The sequence below is a fragment of the Thunnus maccoyii genome, chromosome 1, assembly GCF_910596095.1.
Source record: "Thunnus maccoyii chromosome 1, fThuMac1.1, whole genome shotgun sequence".
Classification (NCBI taxonomy): Eukaryota; Metazoa; Chordata; class Actinopteri; order Scombriformes; family Scombridae; genus Thunnus; species Thunnus maccoyii.
The window spans coordinates 14,651,858-14,675,847 of NC_056533.1; the positions used below are offsets into that span (position 1 = coordinate 14,651,858).

A 23,990-nucleotide genomic window follows, 5' to 3' on the forward strand; every position below is an offset into this window, starting at 1 on the left:
TGGGATAGGAAGCTGTCTTCAGCAACTGGAATCCATGAGTGTCCATGAATATCCATAGCTTTCTTGCCGCTTTCTTGCTAGTAGCTTAGCTCGCTATCTGGCTAATGGCTGTTACTTGGTTGGTTTGTAACAGTCATGTACAATTGCATATGTCTACCCACATAGTAACGCAATTGCATTTACACTTGTGTTCAATGTGGTCACAATGCGTCCCTGACCACCTCCAAAGGTGGTTTGCCCAATCGGATCACAATCTGTCCTCAATTCATCTTGGGTGCATTTATACCTGGACTTTCATGTGGTCAAGCACTATCTGATTGCAGTCCAATCACCCAGAACAAATTTTATTGCAAGGTGTTAAGGGGGCCTCTGACACAGATTGCAGTCAAGACTTCATTAGACCCATCTCGCACAGTGTGAAATGCAATGGACTTGTAAGATTCTTGACATTACTCAGTCTGTATAAGACAAAGCCTCCCAGAGTAAAGAATCAGCCTTTTGACCCTCTAATGGAAATCAGAGTTTCAGTTTTCCAATAAATGTCTGCAGCTCTTTCCAAACACTGACACACCTAACACTCCAGCATTTTTGTAAAATGCTTTGTTCATGCAGATGTAAGAGTAACGCGATATATTTATTTATCTGAGTCATCGATACTAATACTAGTGTTACAAATGCAGTCAAAAGAGAATGACCTTTTTTTTCTGCTGCAGAGATGTTATTGAATATGTAATGTGGTTTCTCTCCCTGTGTTTGTGTGTGTCTGTGTGTATACGTGTATGTCTGCATGGGTACATGCCTGTCTCTCTGTGCATGTGTGTCCATGCGTTCACTCACAGCTCCAGCCAACGCCCAGATCGTGCACTCAGGCGCAGCATGTAACGTCAAGGATGATAACATCAGCGAGAGAATCTACACCATCAAAGAAGGAGACACCCTAGTGCTTCAGTGTATCGTTAAAGGACACCCAAGACCACAGGTAAGCTCTTTCACCACCTGCTGAGCATGTGTGGTAGGTGGGTTTTGTTCAAGGACACCGGGACAAAAGTGTTTCTAGTGGTTCTGAACACAACCAGCAGCAATCAAACAGCCTACACTCTGTCATATCAGTGTTCATTTGATCAACATGGCAACTGATGAATAAAGACATTGTTAAGGTTTGGATGTGGTAGACTGATGGATGGATTTCAAGTGACTGATCAAGTTATACACACGTAGATATGATTATATACCTTTGATGATGAAATTATAGTGCAATGGTTTGTCCAAATATAACTTAATATAAGACATAAGAGCTGTGAGGTTATCTGAAAATTATAACCATCCTCCAGCCAATCAAAGTTGAGTGCTTTTTGTGAGAACAGTGTAATCAGGGAGTCTTGATCAGAGTTGCTCCCTCATGCCCGCTTCCATCTTCACAAAATTCCAGATTTGCAGATTTTCAGTGTGGGGTCTAATATATAAGCTAATATCTCCGTCTTCACGTTAGTGTTATTTTTGTAACACAGTCATAGCAAAGCCCAAGGTCTTATCAGGCTTTTGATGTTGTTATAATGCATGAACACCTTCTTAAATCTGGCAGAATTTAACTTTATTTACCTGGTGGTTCTGTTTTCACAAATGCATGTTTGGTCAAATCACGCCGACGACAGAAAAGACCGCAGGGGATGTGCACATATTCTATGATTAACATCAGTTACAAAACATGCCCTGCCCTGGCTAGCATAAATAATATGATATGTCCATGAGTCATTAGTCATGTTTATAGTGTCAATGTGCTTCTATTTGTGTTGCGTCACACAATCTCCTCTTCTCCTTGCCTTACAGTGGCACTAAAACAGTGCCCTGCTTCAGGGTTATTAAGTGGACACTGATGTCAGTTGGCTCTAGCCTGAGTCCTCTGTCTCATTAGTTACACATTCAGTATGTTTGGTTTAACAGTATACAAATTATTTTTAGGAATAAGGGCAGTAGTTCAAGATTTAGAGAATATGACTGATTAAACAGCAAGTGCCCAGGTGCCTTTTATGTTTTATTAAGTGATAAAATAAATATATACAATATTATAAATCACAGTATGAGATTCTATTCCACTTCACCACTCCACTGAATTTCCCTTTTTTTCCTTTTTAGCTAAGTTGGAAATAAGTGTAGAGGAACAAATACTATTACACAACAGTTAAACAGATTTATTGGGGCGCAGATGCAGAGTGCAGCCTGGGTAGAGATTAGAGTTAAATGGGTTAAAAAAGAGCGTTGCCTTTATTCTTTCATAAAGACACATTCTATATACATGTGAGCATATAAACACACACACACTTGCCTGAAAACACACACAAACACACACAGGCAATAGAAAAAACACTGAAACAAACACACACAGAGGGAGAGAGAGACTCAGCCAACACTGGACACATCTGGTTTCCTGGGTTGAACTCCAGCAAAATATTTTGGACCAGGGTCTGTGTGTGTGTGTGTATGTGTGTGTGTGTGTGTGTGTGTGTGTGTGTGTGTGTGTGTGTGTGTGTGTGTGTGTGTGTGTGTGTGTGTCTGTGTGTGAGATTATGGAGCTAGATGTAAAATGAACTGAGGGGACTGCAGAGGGGTTGTGTGTTTTGTGTGTATTTGTGTGGGTGTGTGAGGTGAGAAAAGCAGTGTTCCTTGCGGGTGCATGTCCACTAGCATCACATCAACATGAATAAAACAGTGCCTGTGTGTCTAGCCCTTGATTTCTTCTGTATGTGTTTATGTGTCTATCGACTATGTGTGCGTGTGTGTGTGTGTGTTTGAAGAGGCAGCCTGTTTGTGTGACTCTGTAGATGCAAACGAATCATTTGTATGTAGCTGCAATATCTGATTACGCACTGAACTGTTGACCTAACCTGCCTATACTGTCATTTCTCTCTCATTTGATCCATCCATCCCTCTCTGTCTCTATCCCTCTCCCCCGCACAAACACATGAACACGACATTTACGGCCTGTGTGCCTAAAAACAAATACAGACCAACTTTTAATAAAACTTTTATTCTCCATAGCGTTGGAATGATAATCATTACAAAAATGCACTCTGAAAAACACATACTACACAAGTTCATTCCCCTGGAGCAGTTCAAAGACGCAGGAAATTGCGTCAGTGATTGCTTGTTCTCTGGGTCGGAGGTGGTAGTGTATTTTGAATAATGATCGCATTGGTCACATTGTCAGAATGTAAAATATATATTGTATGTGCAGAAAAGCTACACTGCCTCTGGCGAAGAGGCATTGGTGTGTGAGTGTGTATGTAGATAAAAGCTAACAAACAAAGGCAGGCAGAGACAAAGAAACAGATAACTGACTACGGCAAGGAGTTGCGACTGTGAAAACATTTTCACAGCCTAATGTCCTTGCACAGAAAAAACTGAGGTAGAGAGCACATATCTTGATTAAATCACCAAAATGTCATCTTGAAGAGCAAGACATGTTTGTAAGGCTGAACTCAAAATTGGATCACAATGTAAGAAAAATATTGAACTGAGGGTGTGAGGTGCATATAAGGTGATGATATGATGATCACGAGAGTTGCACACAGAGGCGAGATTCATCGTGGAGACCTACTACTGCTAACTGCATCGGCTACTGTCAGCACAACAAACAGAATTGCAAAGACCGAAATCACGGACATACATTAACCAAAATCACTCAAACTGTTATCGTCACATACCCGCACCTGTTCATCGAGAGAGTGGATCATATAATGGACCTGGAAAACTTTATCGATCACCACTACCTACAGTGCAACATGCCAGATACCTCCATAGCCACTCCAGCCAACCCCTCAGACGACAAAACAAACCCAGCCAAAAGGAAAAAAACAGACTCTGCCACAGTCACAGACGATCTGCTCACGTCTGAAACTGAGGGCAGTGTTTTACAATCCATTAACCAAAAATTTGACCTGCTCATTACACTTCACTCCCAAATAAAAGACATGCAATCTAGCTTAGATTTTGCTCACAACCAGATTGAACACATCCAAAGAGAAAACAACTCCCTCCAAACCACGGTGGAAATCCTCACCAAACAAATGGACATTCTGACAAACGAAAATAAACACATTAAGGAAATCATGCTGGACATTCAGACACTGTAAAAGTGGACTAACAATTAATACATTTTGGGTTTATCATTCTTAATTCTGGTTCTATTTCTTTACTGTAAAGACTACATGACTATATACATAATTATACATTAACCCCCATTAGACTGCATATAACTAGAGAGAGAAGGTAATCTCAGGTAATGCTCTCTCAAATGTAATGTACATTGCATTTTATAATTATACTTCAATTCTTGTCAAAAGTGTTCTGTGTGTGTTTGTGTGTTTCGTTTCCTGAGAGTCCAGAGTGCTTACAGGCAAATTTCCATGTCAACATGGAGTATGCACGACACCCTGATATTTTCTGGCAAAACAACACATATGACAAGCCAGAAACTCTGCTCAAAACCTTCATGCACTTCCAGCTCAAAATTTCCTCAGATACTGCAAACAACAGTCACGTTTACAGACTCAGTAACCGCACCAATAAAGACTTCTGACCCATCATTGTAAAACTGGAATACTACAAATACAAAGAACTCAAAGAATAAAAAGGAAGACCAAACAAAATTTTGCATCAATGATCATTTTCCCCGAGAAATAAACAAACAGAGAAAAATCCTGTGCCCCATCATGAAAGAATACCAAATGAAAAATATAAGAGCACACATAGTGGTGGACAAACTCTAAATATATTGACAGCTGTACTGCAACTCTACAACCACACCATGATTATTCTAAGCAGTATAACATGAAAGACTCTTCAATGAATCCTCCTTCAACACCAAAAGTCCTACTAAAGAGCTCCATTAGAACCCTCCAAACCCAAGCACAGACACTTGTCAAAGCCACACGCAATTTGCTGGTGTGTCTGTGAGTTATTGTTGTATATTTTGTTTCCTTGTCTCATGTCTCTTTATCTGTCTTTGTTCTGTTTTCTGAATCTCTTTGTCTTGTACTACCCATCCAGGTACATACCATATTTACATACATATGCATGCAAACACATAACTCATATACTCACTGTGTACACACACTGCATGTCAACCCTACATATCTCATGGAGTCACTAATGTCATTCTTTTTGTCCTTTTTCTCTTTTCTATGCAACCCATAACTTCTATTTCATGGAATGTTTGTGGCATTTGCTCACAGGCAAAAAGAATAAAAATCATAAATCATCTACTCAAATTGAAAAAAGACATATGCCTAAGAAACTCACCTAAATAATTCAGAACAACATATTCTAACAGGCTCACATACAATCTAGTATATTCAGCTACCTACAATAATAAACAGAGAGGTGTCTCCGTTCTGATCCCTAAAAGAATGCACTTTACTCACAATAACTCAATATTAGACCCAGAAGGAAGATATGTTATAATTGGTGCCTCAATCAACAACAAACCATTTACAATTACAACAAACCTGTATGGCCCCAACAATGATGACCCTTCATTCTATCACACATTTTTCTCACAAATAACCAACCACACCTCTAACTCAATAACCATAATTGGAGGTGATTTCAACACTGTACTCAGTGCATCAATAGACAGATTATCACAGTCAGGCAATTCAAGAATTTCTCAGTCCTCAACAATAAATTATAAGCAATAAAAAAGTACATGGATGACCTTAGCCTTGGTGATAGCTGGAGGCTTAAAACTTAACTACAAGTAAATATTCCTACTTTTTCCCCCAACACTAGTCATTTTTACATATAGACTTTTTCCTATCTAGAAATTCTATCACTCCAAATATCCTAGGCACCAAAATCAGCTCAATCACAATTAGTGATCATTCACCTGTAACACTCACCCTGAAGAGTGAATCATCTGCTACATCCCTGGTGCTTTAATACTTCACTACTTAAATATCCTTAGTTTGACATCTTAATCAGGGAGGAGTGGGTATCCTTTTTGGAAATGAATGACTCTCCAAATACCTATAATAACACTACCATGAGAAACAGGTAAGGCGGTAATTAGTGGGAAAATTATTTCATACTTCTCTCATAAGACAAAACAAGAACAAAAACTACAAAGAAACTACAAAGAAAGAAACAAAATAAAATACATAACATAACTATTACAAACCCTCGAATTTCAATTTCAATTTTAAATAGTATACTGCCAAAAAAACTCTGAATTTCTCAGAACAGCTGAAATACAAGAAATACGAATATAATAATAAATAAAGCAAATTTCTCTCAAATCTCTCAAATGATACTTTCTGAACTTTTTATAGCAATCTATACTCCCCTGAAAATAACCCCAACCCAACAACTATTTACTGGTTTCATCTGCTATTACCACAAATATCCACAGATCAAGCAGACATTTTAGATGCTCCATTAACACTTTCTGAACTACACAATGGGCCTCATTCACCAACCATTCCTAAGAAGAAAGTTCTTCTTAAAACCCAGTTACACCGTTTTCACAAAGATTCTGACACTACCAATGTTTCATTTGGGATTTGTTCTTTGAACAGAATCTACGCACAGTCAAGAGCACACTTACGCACATTTGAGTGCTGACATGTTGAATGATGAATAATTGGTTACTGCATTTTCTTCAGTTATATAGTTATAAAATATTATGGGATTTAAATTACAATAATATTTGTATAATTTATAATATTTGTAATAATTATTTTCATTATTTGACAAAGTATTTTGGTCTTTTCAAACAACAAGAAGATGTGTGTCCTCATCAACTCCTGGGACAATAGACTTGCTGTCCAAGTTCGACAGCAATTAATTGTTCGTTTGTAAATAAAAGCTTTAAAATTAATTTAACTTTTATTGTGTGATTATTTATAGCTTACAATTAATCTCAAGAAAGAAAAATATCACTTTAAAAAATCAATTAGATTTCAGTGAATATCTTTATTTATATTATTATTTGTATTAATTTGTGTCTCAGAGATTGTCCTGATTGACCTTTGACCCATTTTTGGTGGTTTCAATTATGCAATTTTGGTCTATACTGCAAAAGCAAATGTTTAAATTTTGAATACAAACTGAACCCTTGTTGAAGAACAGAACACTTCTTCACAGAAATAATCACCTGCCTTTAGGTTTTACACACATGTGTTTACATGTTAAATGTGTCACATGTTTCAGGGTTTTACAGCTACAGCTTTTACATAAAATGTACCATCAAATTGTATTAATTCTGAAAAACCGAGATAGGAGATGGCCTAGGAGATGAAACCACTGACAGATCTGTGTACAAATGCTCATCTGATGGCACACCTGACAGTGCTGTCTCTCTAGTAATGGCCCCTATGCACTGGTCTAGCTCAGATTACTGTTTTTTTGGCCTCAGATTTGAGATCAAGCCATTTTTTTTTACTTCATCAGCTGTGTGCCCATCTCCGGATACAGTGTTCACTGAATGAGTAATAGCATCCCATGCATACTTTTTTCTGTTATGTTATATCCACTCATTTGGTGTTCACTTCCTGCAGCAGTTCCTCCACTTCAGAACTACTGAGGGTTCTTTACCTTTGGAGTCCAGTGCTCCACCCTCTTTCTTGACTCCTCTCTTCAACTTCTGTGCGTGGTTTCTGTGTGTGCAAGCGGCTCTGCAGTCTCATGCCCTTTTATGGGGATTACTGGGGCATTTACCTATGCTAATTAGGATCACCTGGCATACACTTTCAATGCATCCCAACTTTCAATGGGATTCATCATTACAAGAACATATGTGCCAACAATTATGCGGTTTAAGAACACGTAATGAACCTGACGTAGACTTTTCTGAGGACCTTTCTTAAGAACAGATTTAAGAAAAAACTTTGGAAGATATTAGTGAATGAGGCCTGGACCAGATGGATTTCCTGCTAAACTCCTTAAACACTCCTTGCAGACACTGAACCTGCTTTTCTTTAAAATGGTAGCTGAAATGAAAGACAAAGGTCAACCCCCCCAACCCCAGATGCTGCTATAAAAATCTTTAAATTAAAAAGGATCCAACTCCTCTCTCTAGTTACTGCCCCATATCGTTAGTCAACACAGACATTAAAATCATTTCCAAGGCACTAGCATCCCAGTTAGAAACAATACTTCCATCCTTAATCCATAATGACCAAACCGGCTTAATCAAGGGACTACATTCCACTAACAATATCAGAAGACTTAAATTTAATCAACATTTCACAATGCAACAAAGCAAAGACAGTTGTAGTTTCACTAGATGCAGAGAAAGCATTTGATAGAGTAAACTGGATTTTCCCTTTCACTGTTTTACAAAAGCTTGGTTTCATTCACTGGATAGAAATACTATATAATACACCCACGGCCACTGTCACCACTAATGAGATCACATCACAAAGGTTCACACTGCACATGGGCACCAGATTGCCCACTCTATCCTCATCAATCAATCAAGTTTATTTGTCACATATAATCATATAAGCTACAATCACAGTGAAATGTAATCCTGTCAGTTCTTTCAATTTGTGCATTAAAAAGAGTTTAAATAGAATAGGAGCAGTAATAAATATATGTGTATGATTGGAGGGGATGGGTGGGTGGTGCTGTCTTAGGCAATGACCTCATTTAGGATCCTAGTGGCCTGAGGGTAGAAGTTCTTCCTGAGTCTCTCAGTGCTGGCCTGATGTATCTGTTGCCACCTTCCCAACAGCAGCCAGGAGAAAGGGCCGTTGGGATCCTTAATGATTCTCCTAGCATTATTCTTGCAGTGCCTGGTGTAAATATCCTTTAGGCAAGGTAAAGCACCACCTATTTTATTTTCATCCGAAGAACCACTCTTTGCAGGGCCTTGCGGTCCTGTTTGGTGCTGTTTCCGTACCAGTTAATGATGTTCCCCACCAGGACGCTCTCAATGGTGCAGGAGTCAAAATTCCTCAGTATTAGAGGGGACACCCAGAATTTTCTCAAGCGTCTGAGGTGATGATATCTTATTCTGTCCTCAAGATCCAAAACTCACTGCAGGAAGTAATTCTCATTGACAACTTCTCACAAATCTCAGACTACACCATATACTGGTCCAAATCAACTATTCTTCCTATCTCAGTGAACTCCTGGAATCCTGCAACCCAAGATGTAAAACATTCCTTCATCTTTCATTTTCATCTTTCATCCTTTTGGTAATATTATACATCTTAACTCAGTTAACTCAGCTCAATTTTACCCCACTATTAGAAAAAATCAGCAATGATCTAATGTGATGGTCTAACCTTCCACTCTGATCTGGCTGAGAGGAAGCACTACTATCTGGCAAACAACATTATATCATTAAATGGATCCACTCTAACCCGGCTCATATATCTTGGATTCAATCAGAACAAGCATAATACAGCAACATAACAATGTCTGATTTACTCTTCATTAGCTCAAACATCACAATAGCTTCAAAAACCCACTAATTTCCTCAACTCCGACAACCTGATGGAAAACACTCGAAATTAGCAAATCACAATTGACTCCTTGCATGTACACCCCTCTCCAGCACAACCTGGACTTTCAGCTAAAAAAATCTCCCGTTCACGTCAACACATGGGAACAAAAAGGAATCACACATCTCTACCATCTATTTCAAGACAACTCATTTATGTCATGTAAAGTCCTGATCCAGAGGTATGGGTTTGGAGGGGAAAACTTTCTCCAATACCTACAAATTAAATCAGACATTAAAAAAATATAGCAAGTAATTTTTCAGTTTATATATATATATATATATATATATATATATATATATATATATATATATAAACTAAATTGTATTTATATAGCACTTTGCTTAACAAAGTTACAAAGTGCTTAACAGAAAACAGAATTAAAAAACAGCAACTGAAAACAAAAGAAAAGCAAACAGGGATCATAAAACAAAGGGGAGTAAAATGAAGTTACACAAAAATATAGACTGGCAAAAGTGTGATAATAAAACATAACAACATATCAAGCATTCATAAAAGCTTTCCGATGAAAAGAATAAAAGATAGAAGAAGAGATTTAAAAGGCACTAAAGATGTTGCCTGTCTGATCTCAATAGGCAGACTGTTCCACAGTTCAGGAGCTCAAACAACAAAGGCTCACTCACCTTTATTCACTAGCTGAGACCTGGGAATAACCAGCAGAGCCCCATCCACCAATCTAAGTTAGCACCCAGACACATAGTGGGTTAATAAGTCTTTGATGTAATTTGGAGCAAGGCCATTTCATGATTTAAAAGTGATAATATAATTTTAAAATTAATGTGGAATGTAACAGACAGCCAGTTTAAGTTGGAAATTACTGGAGTAATATGTTCATGACTCTTAGTGCCACTTAAAATCCAGACTTCAGCTCTCTGTACCAGTTGGAGTTGCTGAAGGAAGCTCTGACCACTCTAATGCCAACCACCAACTCTGATGCTGGCATAAAGTTCATTGCAGTAGTTGAGGCGGAAGAAAATAAATGCATATATGACCTTAATAACTCCAAGATTTCTAGCAGATTGCTTAATGTTTTTGGTCAGGGAACCAAGTTTACTGTGAAGCAGGCTGGTAAACTTTGTGGGACCAATGAATATGACCTTAAACTTATCATCATTGAATTTTAAAAAGTTTTTGGACAATCAACATTTAACATCACTGAGGCAGGCAAACAGATTATCAAGGCTACCGGGTTGTTGGTTTGAAGAGGGACGTATAACTGCATGTCATCTGCATAAGGGAGATACCATGGTTCTGAATGATCTGGCTGAGAGGAAGCATGTATATTGAAAACAGCAGTGGTCCAAGCTATGAGAGGATTCTATTGAAGAGGTATGAACATAGTGGATGTAGAGCAGTTCCCTTAAGACCAACCCAGGTTTCTAGATGGTACAGCAGAAAGAAGTGATTGATTGTGTCAAAGGCAGTGCTCAAATCTAAAAGCACCAGGACTGTGAAGTCATCTATATTGGCTGTTAGAAGTAGATCATTAGAAACCTTCATTGGGGCTGTCTCTGTGCTATGGTGAGCTCTAAAACCTGACTGGAAACTATCAAAAATCATTACTATTCCTAAAGGATATTAATTGAGTTGAAATGACTTTCTCAAGCACCTTAGATAAAAATGATAATTTAGAGATTGGTCTGTAATTATTGAGTAATAGGGGATCCAAATTAAGCTTTATCAGTAATAGTTGAATGATTTCATGTTTAAAACAAATGGGAAAATTACCAGAAGTTAGATAACTATTAATAATTAAAGGGGAAAAAAAAGACAAACAGAGGGCAATATCTCTACAAAAAAATTTGGTTGGGATAACATCTATACCACAGGTAAAGGATTTCATTTGAGAAATTATTTTATCTAGTGCTGAGATGTTAATGGTTTGAAACTGGGAGAGTGAAGCAAGATTGTTGTTTGTTTATTTATATATACATATGTATTGTCTGTCACAATTATATTATTGTTATTATTGTCATTATCATTATTATCATAGAATTAGTTATCATGAAATCTATTACACAGGCCATTATTGACATCAGGAGAAGCATGATGTTGTATATTAATATTATGATTATATTATTATTAATATTACTACACATGTTTATAGAATGATGATTATGATGTTGATTACTGAGATTATCATTAGGATGATTATTGTTATTATTATTGTCATTGTTGTCATTATTATTATACATATTAATAGGATGATGATGATGACAGTGTCATTTATCAGTACTATATTAAAATTTGATGGTTATTATTATTACTAATATGGATATTAATATTCATTTTGATATCACTCTAAGAATTAAGAACAATTTAGTATTTGGTGACAAGATTAATTTCAGTCTCTGAAGTTCAGTTCAGTTACTGAATTGAACTTTTTTCATTTCTACAATTCACAAGCATTTTCATGTTCAGAGCATACACAGACATACAGTTAACAATTACACTGAATCTCCTCACCCAACAACCCACTCTTTTCACCTACATGTTCTCTTTTCTTTCTGTTCTCACTTTCTTGCTGTTATTTTTTACATTTTTTAATTTATCATTATTATTTAATTTATTTTTATTAACATGCTTGCATACTAATTTATCTACTTTTTGTTATGTTTTATTCTGTTATGTTTTATTCATCCCTTCATCCCATCCATATCTGAATGATGGGACCACCTTGGACTGGGTGACTGTGGGGGCTTGGGGGCTGGATTAGTTTGGGACAGCTTGGAAATAGAGGACCTGATCCCCGCTAAGCCCCTCTCCAAATAGAAAGCTGCTACTCAGACCCAGTGAAACAGACCCCTCTTGTTGGGACAGGAGCTGTTTTAAAGGGAATCTGACCTTTAACAGGCCAGCCACCTCCTATGGGCCTGATGGCGGCCTAAAGCAGGAGAGAGCAAAGAAAGCAAGGAATAGGAGAAAGAGAAAGAGCTAAAAATTAAGAATAAAAAAAGGACAAAAACAAAAAAATAAGGAAAAAAAGGGAAAGGAAAATAAAGATAAAATAATAAATATATAAAATTCTGTCCTGACCTGACCCGCCCCAGATCCACCCTGGCGCCTCTCTGTCCTCAGAGCCTAACCAGAGATGCCCTCCCAGAGCATTTTGTTTTCTTTTTCTCTTTCTTTCGTCCTTTGGTTAATACTGTCTCCTTTTGCTCACTCTCCCCTCTATATCTTTCACACAGAAAACCCACCCACCCATATAAACACACACACACACACACACACACACACACACACACCTACCTACACACATGCGTACTACAATAAGAAAATCTAAGCCAAACATTATGCTTCTTTTTTGTTTGTTTGCTTTTTGTTGTTCTTCTTCTTGTTGCTGCTGTTCTGCTTTCTTTCCTTTTGTTTCAGTTTATTTGAGTCTGGTTCTCCCTCTTGTCTTGTGCTGTGTCATATGTGTCTTCATGTTGGTCACTTGTATTGCACTATAAATAAAATTTTTTAAAAACTGGAGGATATATTTATCTAATTTGATCAAAATTCAAGAAAACCAAGATGGACTGATCTTAAAAGGGTTCAGAGCAGATCATATTAAGGGAACATCTTCAACACGACAATCTTGTTGTAGATTTTGTAGGAATTTCATGGCTTATTATGATCATCACGTACAAGAGGAGTGCACTAAAAGTGAGACAGACATTTTCAAATTCAAATTAAATAAATCAATTTTATATATTAGAGCATGGACGTTTATTCTTATTCTACCACTTACTTTTTTTCCTGAGCTTTTATCTGCATCTCAAGGTTTTTCATCAGCAAATTGAAGTGGCTCAGGTTATGTCATGATGTCAGATGACACTTGAGCCACTTTGATTTGCTGATAAAGACAGTGGAATGTGGATGGGAGCTTCATGTTAAACAACTAGTAAGTGGACCTTGAGTGAGGATAATTTTGTAACTTTTTTTTCCTGTTATTAATTTTGCCACAGAAATAATTCCTCGACCAATGTCAACTGTGATGGATGTAAGGAAAACAACCAACACTATAATGCAAACACATTTTATTGAACAACATAATTAGTACCTCTAACCATGGTGACTGTCTGACAAAAAATGTTCGTTTCTGATCAATTCCATCTCACTTCATGTTTTTACTCATTGTATGAATTCATAATTATTAAATAGCCTGAGGTTTAGTTTCTTACATCCACAACACATCAAATATAAAAGCTAGTAAGGATTTAACACCCTGGAAATAATACCCACCACAGCAACTGACCTGTGTCAGCACATTCAGTATGTAAGTATAGGTTTAAACAACATGTAGCATTTTGTAATATGTCATGTTCTTTTTGAATGCAGCACATATCGATGGCAATATGTGCCAATTTGAAACACAAACACTATCATCAGCATCAAGTAGAAGGCAGCTGCATACACACACACACACACACACACAAGCACAGACACATATACTGATGTAGGAAGAGAGAGAGGGAGAGACAGAGATCAGATAATTACAGGATGAAACAGTGTAAGGACAATAAAAGGGAAATCGAATGATAAAAGATTATGGTGGCACCAGAAGAATGAAGAAAGATACAGCGATAAGAGATAAGAGCTAAAAAGGGTAATGCTTATTGTGATAAAGAGGAAAAAAAACGATTCAAATTTAAGATAATCATGTCTGCATGTCTGTGTAGGTTTGCGTGTACGTTCATTTATCTCAACTTGTACTACACACGCTATTACTATGCAACGTAATTACCAAAATCAACACAACACATATGTATCAGCATTATAGAGGAGAAGAGTAGAGAATTAATAAAAGGATTGTACGTCTTACAAGCTAATGTGTGCTAACAACAAGGGTCTGACTGCATGACCTTTGTCACACGTCATCCTCCATCTGTCTCCAATCTCTGTTGTCACCCTCTATTGCAGGGTGCTTCCCTATGAATATAAAAAGGCACAAATTATCTAAATCTTCCAAACACAAGTAAATAAAAATGATCCCAAATCACAAAGATCAGATAATAAGCATATGTCTTCTTAGCTTCAAAGCATAGAATAGAAACGAGGTAAACAACCAGTGTGCTGACCTCTGTCCCAGTGTGTTCTGCTGGAGTAGCACACTGCAGCACTCTGCACTGGGTCCCTTTGGGCTTACAGAGTTTCCACTGCGCTCCATTGGCAGTATTGATAATCTGATCCCTGTCACCCCAGCTCTCCTTCATCCATCCTTACAGCTTTCCATACCTCCTCTTCTTTACACACATGGATTCCCAGTTCTGTCATTGCACAAAGTTGCTGCTTCTGAGTTTGTTTTTTTGTATCATATTTTTGGTCTTTTTGAGCAAAAATGAAAGCTTTACTTCTGTTAGTGTGTGTTTTACAGCTATTTGCTTCACATTCAGAATAGAGACAAAATACCCTAACCAGAAAAGCTCAGGGGATGAAAATAATCCATGACATTGACCTAGAGGAGCTTACAGCAATTCAAGCCTCAAAAGCATATATTCATAACTTAGAATAAGGCGGTTCGTTTGTGTTTGGCAGAGTAGTGTGGTGTTTTCTTGTGCTGACCAAATGCATTGTATGTTGTATGCATTTGATTTACATCTATGCAATAATATTCAATCTGCAGTGAGGCAAAGGTTCAAGATATTTTTACAATTAGCAATGATCAGACAAATATATTGTGCACATAAAAGGTCTCATTCTAGCATCATATCCAGCAGCATATCCAAGGCAATGTTGTAAAAAAAAATATTGCCCAAAGCAGATTTGTCAGTATTTTTAAAGCACAGGAATATCAATGCAAAGTATTACTCTAGCCAAAACCTTAAGAAAGCTATGATGCTTACTGTCATACTAGCAATGATTTTGTAAGTTGTGATAGTTTTCATCTTCATTCTTTGGAGTATTTATGGATTCACCTCATGAAGACAAAAAAAAAAAAGAAATACAACAGTTGAACAGCCAACAAAGTGAACCATGTCTTCTGTTTTTCATGCCCACTGAGAAGTTTGCAGTGGCCTCTAGGTGTTGGCAGACACTGAAGACATTCAGGTCTTCTGGCTGCTTGGTTGTCTTTATTTATGGATGTATTTTGTGAATGTCCTCATAATGTTCTCTGTACTCCCTCTTCAGAGAAACAATACACTCCAAAATTTGGGCTGACAACATTTGAATATACGTATTGATACACAGCATCACTGTAGAGCAGACCAAACTGAGTCTAAAAACATTAGAGCTGTATATTTTATTAATTGGATGAGCTGTTTCATTGCATTTCAGAATCATTTATCTGCATCTGTTTTTTTAGCTTTGGGATAAAGTTGCTTCTGTCCCACATTTTGATGTATCTATTTAAGATCATAGGAATATGATGCATGAGATCTGATTGGCAGTGGATTTTTTTGTATTTTCAGTCTAGATGTATTACCAGCAAAGACTTTTATATTGTGTATTATTTTTTAATGGGGGGACCATATTGCTGGCAAAACTTTAATCTGTGCCTCCTCTGACTGAGATGATGTAGACTTTCTCATCTTTCACTCTTTCTCTCTTCACCTCTCTCAGAATGAGGATCCAATTTAGCCATGTGAGGGCAGCCCAATAAATAGCTGCTTTACCGAGAATGACTCTGATTGAGGATTTATCCAATCCTTTATCAAGACTGATTGTTTACCTTTGCCTGAGCTAGATTGGATTGAAAAGGGAGCTCTCACTCGGATCCATACAGAGGAGAGAGAAATCTAATAATTTCTCTCTGTGTCTGCCTCTCTTTGTCTATGTCTTTCTTTCTTCCTCTTTTTGTTTCAACCTTTTTCCCTCATATTGTGCCTATCTCTTTGTCAATCCTTCACGGCAAATCGTTCCCTCTTCACAAGTCTTTGTTTTCACTGCTCTTCTTTTATCCTTGTCTCATTTCTCTCCTCCTCCGAACTGGTCTTTTTTTCTTCATTCCGTCTCTTTCCAGCTCCCCTAATGTCTCCATCCCTTGCCTCTTTCTCTATTTCTTTCAGACTTTCTCTTTCCTCTGTCTTCTCTGCACTTCAGACCAACTGCAACAAACCATACATCAAATCAGTAACAGTTAGTTCACCTGATAAAGCAGCTTTGTTTGGGAAAAGTACATTGTGTGTGCATATTTTGGTGGAAAGAACAGAATAAAGGAGATGAAGAGGTATTTTTTTTCTCTCTTTACAACAAATATGACCTTAGACAATTTTAAGAAATTTGATGCATTATAAGTCAGTTTTAAGACAGTTTTAAGGCAACAGAGTGAGGAAGTGATATGTAATATTTTTTTTTCCTGTAAAGAAGAAAGAAAGCATGAAAGAAAGAACGAAAGGTACCCACAACCAAAGAAAAAACCTTAGTGTTAGAGGTCACCTAGAAGGTGCTTGTTGCATCACTGAAGTTAACTCCAGGGACAGCGGGGCTTTTAGTTAACAAAGCACTGTAGTCTCGCTCACAAAGCTTTTCTTGTTACGCATACACACACATAGGCACACACACACACACACACACACACACAGCTTCTTCAAGAACACAATAGAAGAGTAAATGGTTTTTCTGAAAGTGATTCCTACCTCCTTATTATTTATTCATGGGTCTGCTGGTCATTGCAACCTTGAGACTGGTGTGTGTGTGTGTGTGTGTGTGGGGGTGCTGAATTCTGTAAGAGAGGAAAGGTGGAGCGAACTGTAGAAGAAAAAAGTGGAGAGGCAGAGAAAAGAAAGAAGTAAGAGGGGGGAGGGGGCGATGGAAGGAGGGAGATGAGGGCTGCGGTCTGGAATATGGGTTTGGATTTCCGTCCTTGAGGGGTGAGTGGAAGGCGATCGATAGTGAGGCTGAAAGCAAGGCTGATCGGGTGGCAGCACGAGGCTACACAGGCACTCAGTGGGAACATGACTTAGACACAAACAAGGTCACTGCTTGACCCCTAACTGGACGGAGAGATGGAGAGAAAAAGGTAGAGAAGGAATATCAAGATGGGTAGAAGTTAAAGAGAAGGTGTTCACAGGATAGGTGGGGAGCAAAGGCACTGAGAGTCTGTCTTAAACTATTTTTCAACAATGAGAAATCAAACATGGCAGCAAAAATGAAAGAGAAACAATGGGGAGGATAAAAATAGAGGGAAGACATACATGATAAAGGAGATGGGACAGGAATACAGTGTGTGGCGATGGGGTAAACTGAGAAGCATCTGGTTGACATAGAAATCTGTAACATTTATAGTAAGGCATATTCCAGGAAGAGAAAAAGGCTGAATACCGGTGATGAGTACTGCACTGTGTAAAGGACATACTGACTCACTAATAAAAGAGAAAGACATGAGGATGAGCTGGCACATTCATTGTGTTCACTGTTGCATGTCTGACAACAAGAGTGTTTACCAAACTCAAGAACTGATGGAAATAAAACTATGGGGGACCCTCCAGGATTTTTTGTTTCCAATAGAAACAATTCATTTAGAGGAAACATCTGCTTCATATCTTTGGGCAATTCTGCATCTTTTGCACTCGGTGTTCAACACACAAAAAGATTTGTTTGGTGTTCATTTAACATTTCGGGGGCCATTCTGTTATTAAGCTGCATACAGATCATTTAGTATATGCAAACAAAGCAAATTGTGACACAGACTGATATAAAACTGGTGACACTTTCTATGATGTGGCTTATAGTAGAGCAAATCGCTGCTTTGTTGCACCTCAGGCTTCATGAAGAAGTGTTTGGATGAATTCAGTAGGCCAATCAACCATTTTCTACTGCAATCACTTATCCAACACTTGATGAAGGCTTATGTGCCGCATCTGCGTATCACTTTACTTCACACTTCAGTTCAAACAGAAACTAGGGGCACAACGAGACCAAACTACTTAAGATGTGTCTGTGGGAGTGTGTGTGGCTGGTCTTTGCAACTGTGTCACTAGGTGCATCTCAAGTCCCTTATTCGATCATTCCTTGCTCCTCGCTTGAACTGGAAGTTGTTCTGGTCCGCCATCATGAAGGCCGTCTCAAAGCTCTTATTTCTGCTTTGAGGAGCGAGGAAGGATCTCTGAGGAGCAAAGAGCGAGGATACATGAGAGCAGCCTTCATGGAAGACTTTTCCCAGCCGACATGCCCCTTTATTGGATATCAGTTATTGATTGGACGCTGCAGTTGATCACTGCTCTGATACATCACAACACGAGTGGAGACAGATTACAGATTAAACTAAAGTGTATCACTCCCAAGTTATATTTTATTTATTTTCTGATTCACCATCTAGTTAAAAATCTGTGTTAATTGTCGATCTGATCAACAAAAGAACCATAAACAATTTTCTTCATTTATTAAAAAGATTTTTCTTTTCATGATCTGTTATTTACCCCATTAACTTTCATTATGAATAAGTCGAGAGAAGGAGAGTCTGTCTGTCAGCAAGAAACACAGTTTAAACACAATAATGTTTTACATAATTCATTATAATTTCCTTTCAGTCTAACGTGAGGCTGAAAATTCCTGAGCTGGTTTGATATGAGTCACATGATTTCAATTTTCCCTGAAACATTTAGCCTAATAGATAATTTAGTTGTGTTGTGTTCTGACCATATTATGGGTTATTAAATTATTAATTCATGATCAGAATATCAATAAATACAGATTCAAATAATGAATAAATAATACAAACACATTCTGCTAGTAGAAATGGTTCATGTGCCTCTGAGCAGGACACAGTACACAGTATAAAAACAGATACAGGTTTTTATTCATGTGTTCAGGTGTTTGTCAAACAGGTAACAGGCTACTCTGCTCTGGCAGTGATAACTGTTCACCTTTATTAGTATTAGCACAGCGCACATGTGTGCAGACACAAACTCCATCAAAAGTCTCTACAGCTGTTAAAGCTGACTGACAGATGATCCAGCTGCGATCAGCTGCCACCATCATCAGAAAAAGGATGTTGCTTCACATGACGCTTCGGAGGAAAGGACGTCTCATTTCTCTAAAAACATGTTTCCTCATTTCTTCTCTCCTGGTATGGTTTCCTAGTGTCTCTCCATGCATCCTTGGTGGGAGAGACTAAGACCCAAGGAAAGGATGCAAGTTAGGGAAACGTGGATGTAATTTAAGGGAATTGAGACTCACCTCTTGACTACTTGAGACAGTGAGAGAGAGATAGATAGAGAGAGAGAGAGAGAGAGAGAGAGAGAGAGAGAGAGAGAGAGAGATGAGAGAAGAAAGACAAAATGAAATTAGATCTTGGAGCAAAAACAAAAAACAGTGCAATGTAATATTGCAGGTGATGAGTCTGGGGGTACAGCTCTGTACAGTACCGGGCTCCTCTATACCTTGTCTGTATGTTTGAGTGTCTCTGGTGTGTCTGCTGCTGTGGTAACACACTTCACAGCCAAGCCTCTGTCTAAGGCTAAAAATAATTGTCTATATGTCTGTGCTCACGAAATTAAATGAAAATGTGGGGAAAAAGCAGACTCTATAGTGAATAGCAGTTAGCTAGCTAGCTAGCTAGATATGTATCTCATTTCTCAGCAACCTGGCATCATGATGCCACTCAGCAATGACATCATCTGCTTTACACGCACACACACACTCACACTCACAATAAGAAAACAAGAGCTCAGATTTCTCCATCCCATGCCATGCTTGTGCTAATTAGGCATTGCTCATTACAACTAACACATCCAACATGGGCGGAGCGTGTAAGGTAGCGGCTGACACTGCTGCCGTTCGGAGTGAGTTGCTTATGTCTGCTGCTTCTGTCTATCTCTGTTTGTTCCACTCCAACTCAAGCCATCTGATGGACGAGCACAGTTTAAGCAAGTGTCTGCAAAATGTGAACTGTATACTTTTTTCACACAAGAAAAGGCGAAAGAGCTGATTTTCTCAAAATTTATCAACAATTTATTGAGCTTTAGTGTATAATTTATGTTTACAAGCAAAGTGTGCAACACCACCACCAGTCTCAATGACTTCAATAAATGCCCATTTTATACATGCTGTATATTTTTTTTCCAAGGTTCTTGACATTATCGCAAATGCTGATGATTCCTCTGCTTCCTGTAATTTCATCACAGCCTTGGTCTCACATTACAGCAGCAGAAAGAGCAGAAGGCATTCATATTGTATGACAAGGTTAGAGAGAGGGATGGCGTGTTCAATATCAATGAGTCAGTTTTATTGAACCTTTTGCTGTGTGATCTCTGCACCAAAGGGTGGAAGGTGTTTCAAACTGATATATTAAAAAAAACATACTGATGGCAACTGTTGCACAGTTTTATTCAAATACATAAGATACAGATACATTAATTGCTATGCTGTGTGTTTATTGATGTGAAATCAATGTTCATAATGACAAAAATCCAGTTACACTGTTTGCTTAAAGGCATACTATGCAGGATTTTCCTAAAAAAAACAATATATGGACTCATACAAAAATAATCCCTCTCAGTCATCACTTATGACCCACAAGTGTGTGGTGGTGTACATATCTGCAGAGACTCTGCCCTCTGCCTGTATTTTCTTATTTTCCTATTATTTTGCTGTGTTTGGGACGTTTCTGGGCATCAACCTTTGGGCAGTTGGTGTGTAGCCCCCAGCCAATAACAGCATGCAGGGTGTGAGGTTGGGACTCATAGTAGCGACCAGGTTACATCGCTGCTTCAGTGTTTCCCCCTGCCTCTCTGTCTCTCTCCTTTGCTGTGTGCTGTGTGCTGCTCCTCTGCTATCTGTGTGTTTGACCGAGGGCCGGGCTGAGCTCCACACACACACATGCAGAGCAGAGAGGCCAAAGCGGACAGGATAAGCGTGCGCTACGGCTGCATTCACACAAAATCCGGCAATGCGGCACCTTCCTGCAGGGTTGTGCGGAGGTGTGGGTGTGTTTGCTTGTGCTTTAGGACGTGCAGTGAACATTAAACAATCAGAAAATATTGTTTTATTTATCTGATTCACGGCTTTGTTCTAGCTACTGCCAAATCCTGCATAGTATGTGTTAACGTAGTCCTGTCAGTTACTGCGGCAATCGTTAATAAATGGAGATTCCGCAATGTAAGTGCCATTTAACTCACGTTATGAATAAACATCTCATATTTCTCTATACACTCCCAAATTTTTACATATTGACCCTTTTTTATGTCCTTGTTTCATCCCTGCCTTGTCCTCTCTCCTTTTACATCTATTTCTTTCTCCCCTCTTTTCTGTCTCAACATCCCTACACCTGATGCTATAAATCAGTAGAGTAGCACTCGGTGATGCTTGAAATTGTATTTACTGTACTCTCTCACTCTTTCGATTTACTTTTTTACCCTTGCCTGCTTAATTCCATCCCTTCATCTCTTTTCCTGATGACAGATAATTACAATAGACGCAGAAGTTAGTTTTAGCTTTGTACTGTATTTCATCCACACCTTGTCACTTTAAGTCATTCAATTTAGCCGTTGTTTGTAAAGCTAAATGGGGACAATTACTGCTCATTGTCTGTTCATCATTTTAAGCTACTATTACCAACCTGCTTCTCTTTTTGTCACTGTCATTTTTATTATTTCTTCCCACACTCTCTCGTAGACGATGCATCCAGTGTGCTTATGTGTGTGTTTGTGGTTGTCTGTGCCTGTGTGTGTGTGTGTGTGTGTTTGGGTCTGCATCTGTGCCAAGTAGTATTCCCCGATAACAGGATTACCATCTTAAGCCTATTCACGGTAAGTGAGCCAGTTGGATGGATAAATCACTGTATCGTCGACTCCACTGGCGCTACATCAAGAAAAGAGTAAGGAAAAATTGTAAAAGGCAGGCCTGGCAAGCTCTTGGTGAGTTACTGAAAGGGAATATTGAGGATTCAAACTTGTAACACCCCAGGAAGCAGCAGTGGCATATAGAGGCAACAGCTTTGCAAGCTAAGCATTGCTTGCCGTGATGTCAAACAAGGAGGGTTTTAAGTTTTCACAGTAGTATTTTATTCAGTGCTCATGCTTTGTGCTTATTTTGATGGTGAATTACATTGAATATGAACAGTGCCAGCGTCCAGAATATAACATGAAATCAGATGTACAACATGCATAGGGTCAGAGAGTAGTGGTGGTCAGTTCTGGGTTTGCTTCCTGACCCTGGTACTTCTGATTGGACATTTTCTGTAGAAATAAATTGTCTCCTGTGGTGCAATTATTTGCAAAGCTGCTGAATTATTGCCTCTTAATTGCTCAGGCAGAAATGTAAATGTGAGTATCTGATGGGATCGACAGGCGACCTGTCCAGTTTGCAGGCTGCATCCTAATAATTCAGGATCAGATCAAAGCAGTTTGTCTGTATTATTTTTATTATTTGTGACAGCTGCAGAGAATATTTATAACACATTAACACAGAGAACAAGATGTAAACAACAGTCCCAACTAGAGATAGAATGACAAGAAACAGAGACAGAGAGAAAGAGAAAGAGAAAGATGAGAAGAGGGGTAGGAGATGGAGGTAACTACACACCTGCACACACACGCACACACACACACACAAGAGGGAGGGAGAGCAATGTTTAGACAGACAGCTGCAGGCCACTGACCTGTCAGCATAGTTGACACACATTAGTCTTCTTGTCCCTCACCACCTTAAGAAGCACACACCTTTCTCTCCTTCTCTTCTCTTCTCTTCTCTTCTCTTCTCTTCTCTTCTCTTCTCTTCTCTTCTCTTCTCTTCTCTTCTCTTCTCTTCTCCCTTTGTCCATATGTCCATGATCCATATTCAACATGCATAAATGGTATCTACTGTCCTTCTCTCTTTCTCTGCAAGTCAAGACTTGATCTACTGATTTAAAGATAGGGTCTGATCTGACGTCAGTTTATTAGGTATTTATTAGAATGTGACTAAATCAAAAGCATATCAATGTAACACCTCTGCAATAAATCCCGCCTTTATCAAGCTCATAATGTTCAGTTTTTGTTGACAATGTGTCAGAGAGGTGGTGATTCAACTCTCATCATTTTTGAGACTGAGCATTGAAAAATGTATCTAATATTTTGTCCATAACTGAACTTTATAAGCTTCATAAAATTAGGTTTGTTGCAGGGTTGTTGTATTGGATTGCAGTGGATTTTGCAAGGTGTGTGCACCTAACAAACACGCACCGAGGTGTGTCTATATCATGGAATACAGTGCATCTACTGTGGCTGGAGAAACGTTCTGTGAGCTAATGTTAAATTAATCTTGATTTACATGCATAGACTGTATAAAAAGATGGATGTAGCAAGGCTTGACGTCACCCATTGGTTTGTTGTTGCTGCTTACGGTCGGTGCCATCTTTTCCATTTGGAGCCAGGACCTTCCAAATAAGAGTCTGGAAACATGCCCCATTACCTCAGACTGAAGCTAACTCTAACTTACCAGGAAAACTGAGCAGTGCAGACTTGTGCTAACATTAGCTAACTAACATGGCAGGTATCGTTATCAAGTAACATTAAACTTACTGAAATATTGTAACAATAATCTGACTCGAGTACG

At 38.4% G+C, this 23,990-nt stretch overlaps 1 protein-coding gene across 1 annotated transcript in view; it reads left to right on the forward strand.

The window, feature by feature from the left end:
* LOC121893956 (MAM domain-containing glycosylphosphatidylinositol anchor protein 1) overlaps window positions 1-23,990 on the forward strand; it is a 188,789-nt gene that overhangs the window by 46,571 nt on the left and 118,228 nt on the right. Inside the window, exon 3 of the mRNA XM_042406220.1 lies at window positions 840-979. Within this exon, the coding sequence (XP_042262154.1) occupies window positions 840-979 (140 nt within the window). The remainder of the gene's footprint in view (window positions 1-839; window positions 980-23,990) is intronic.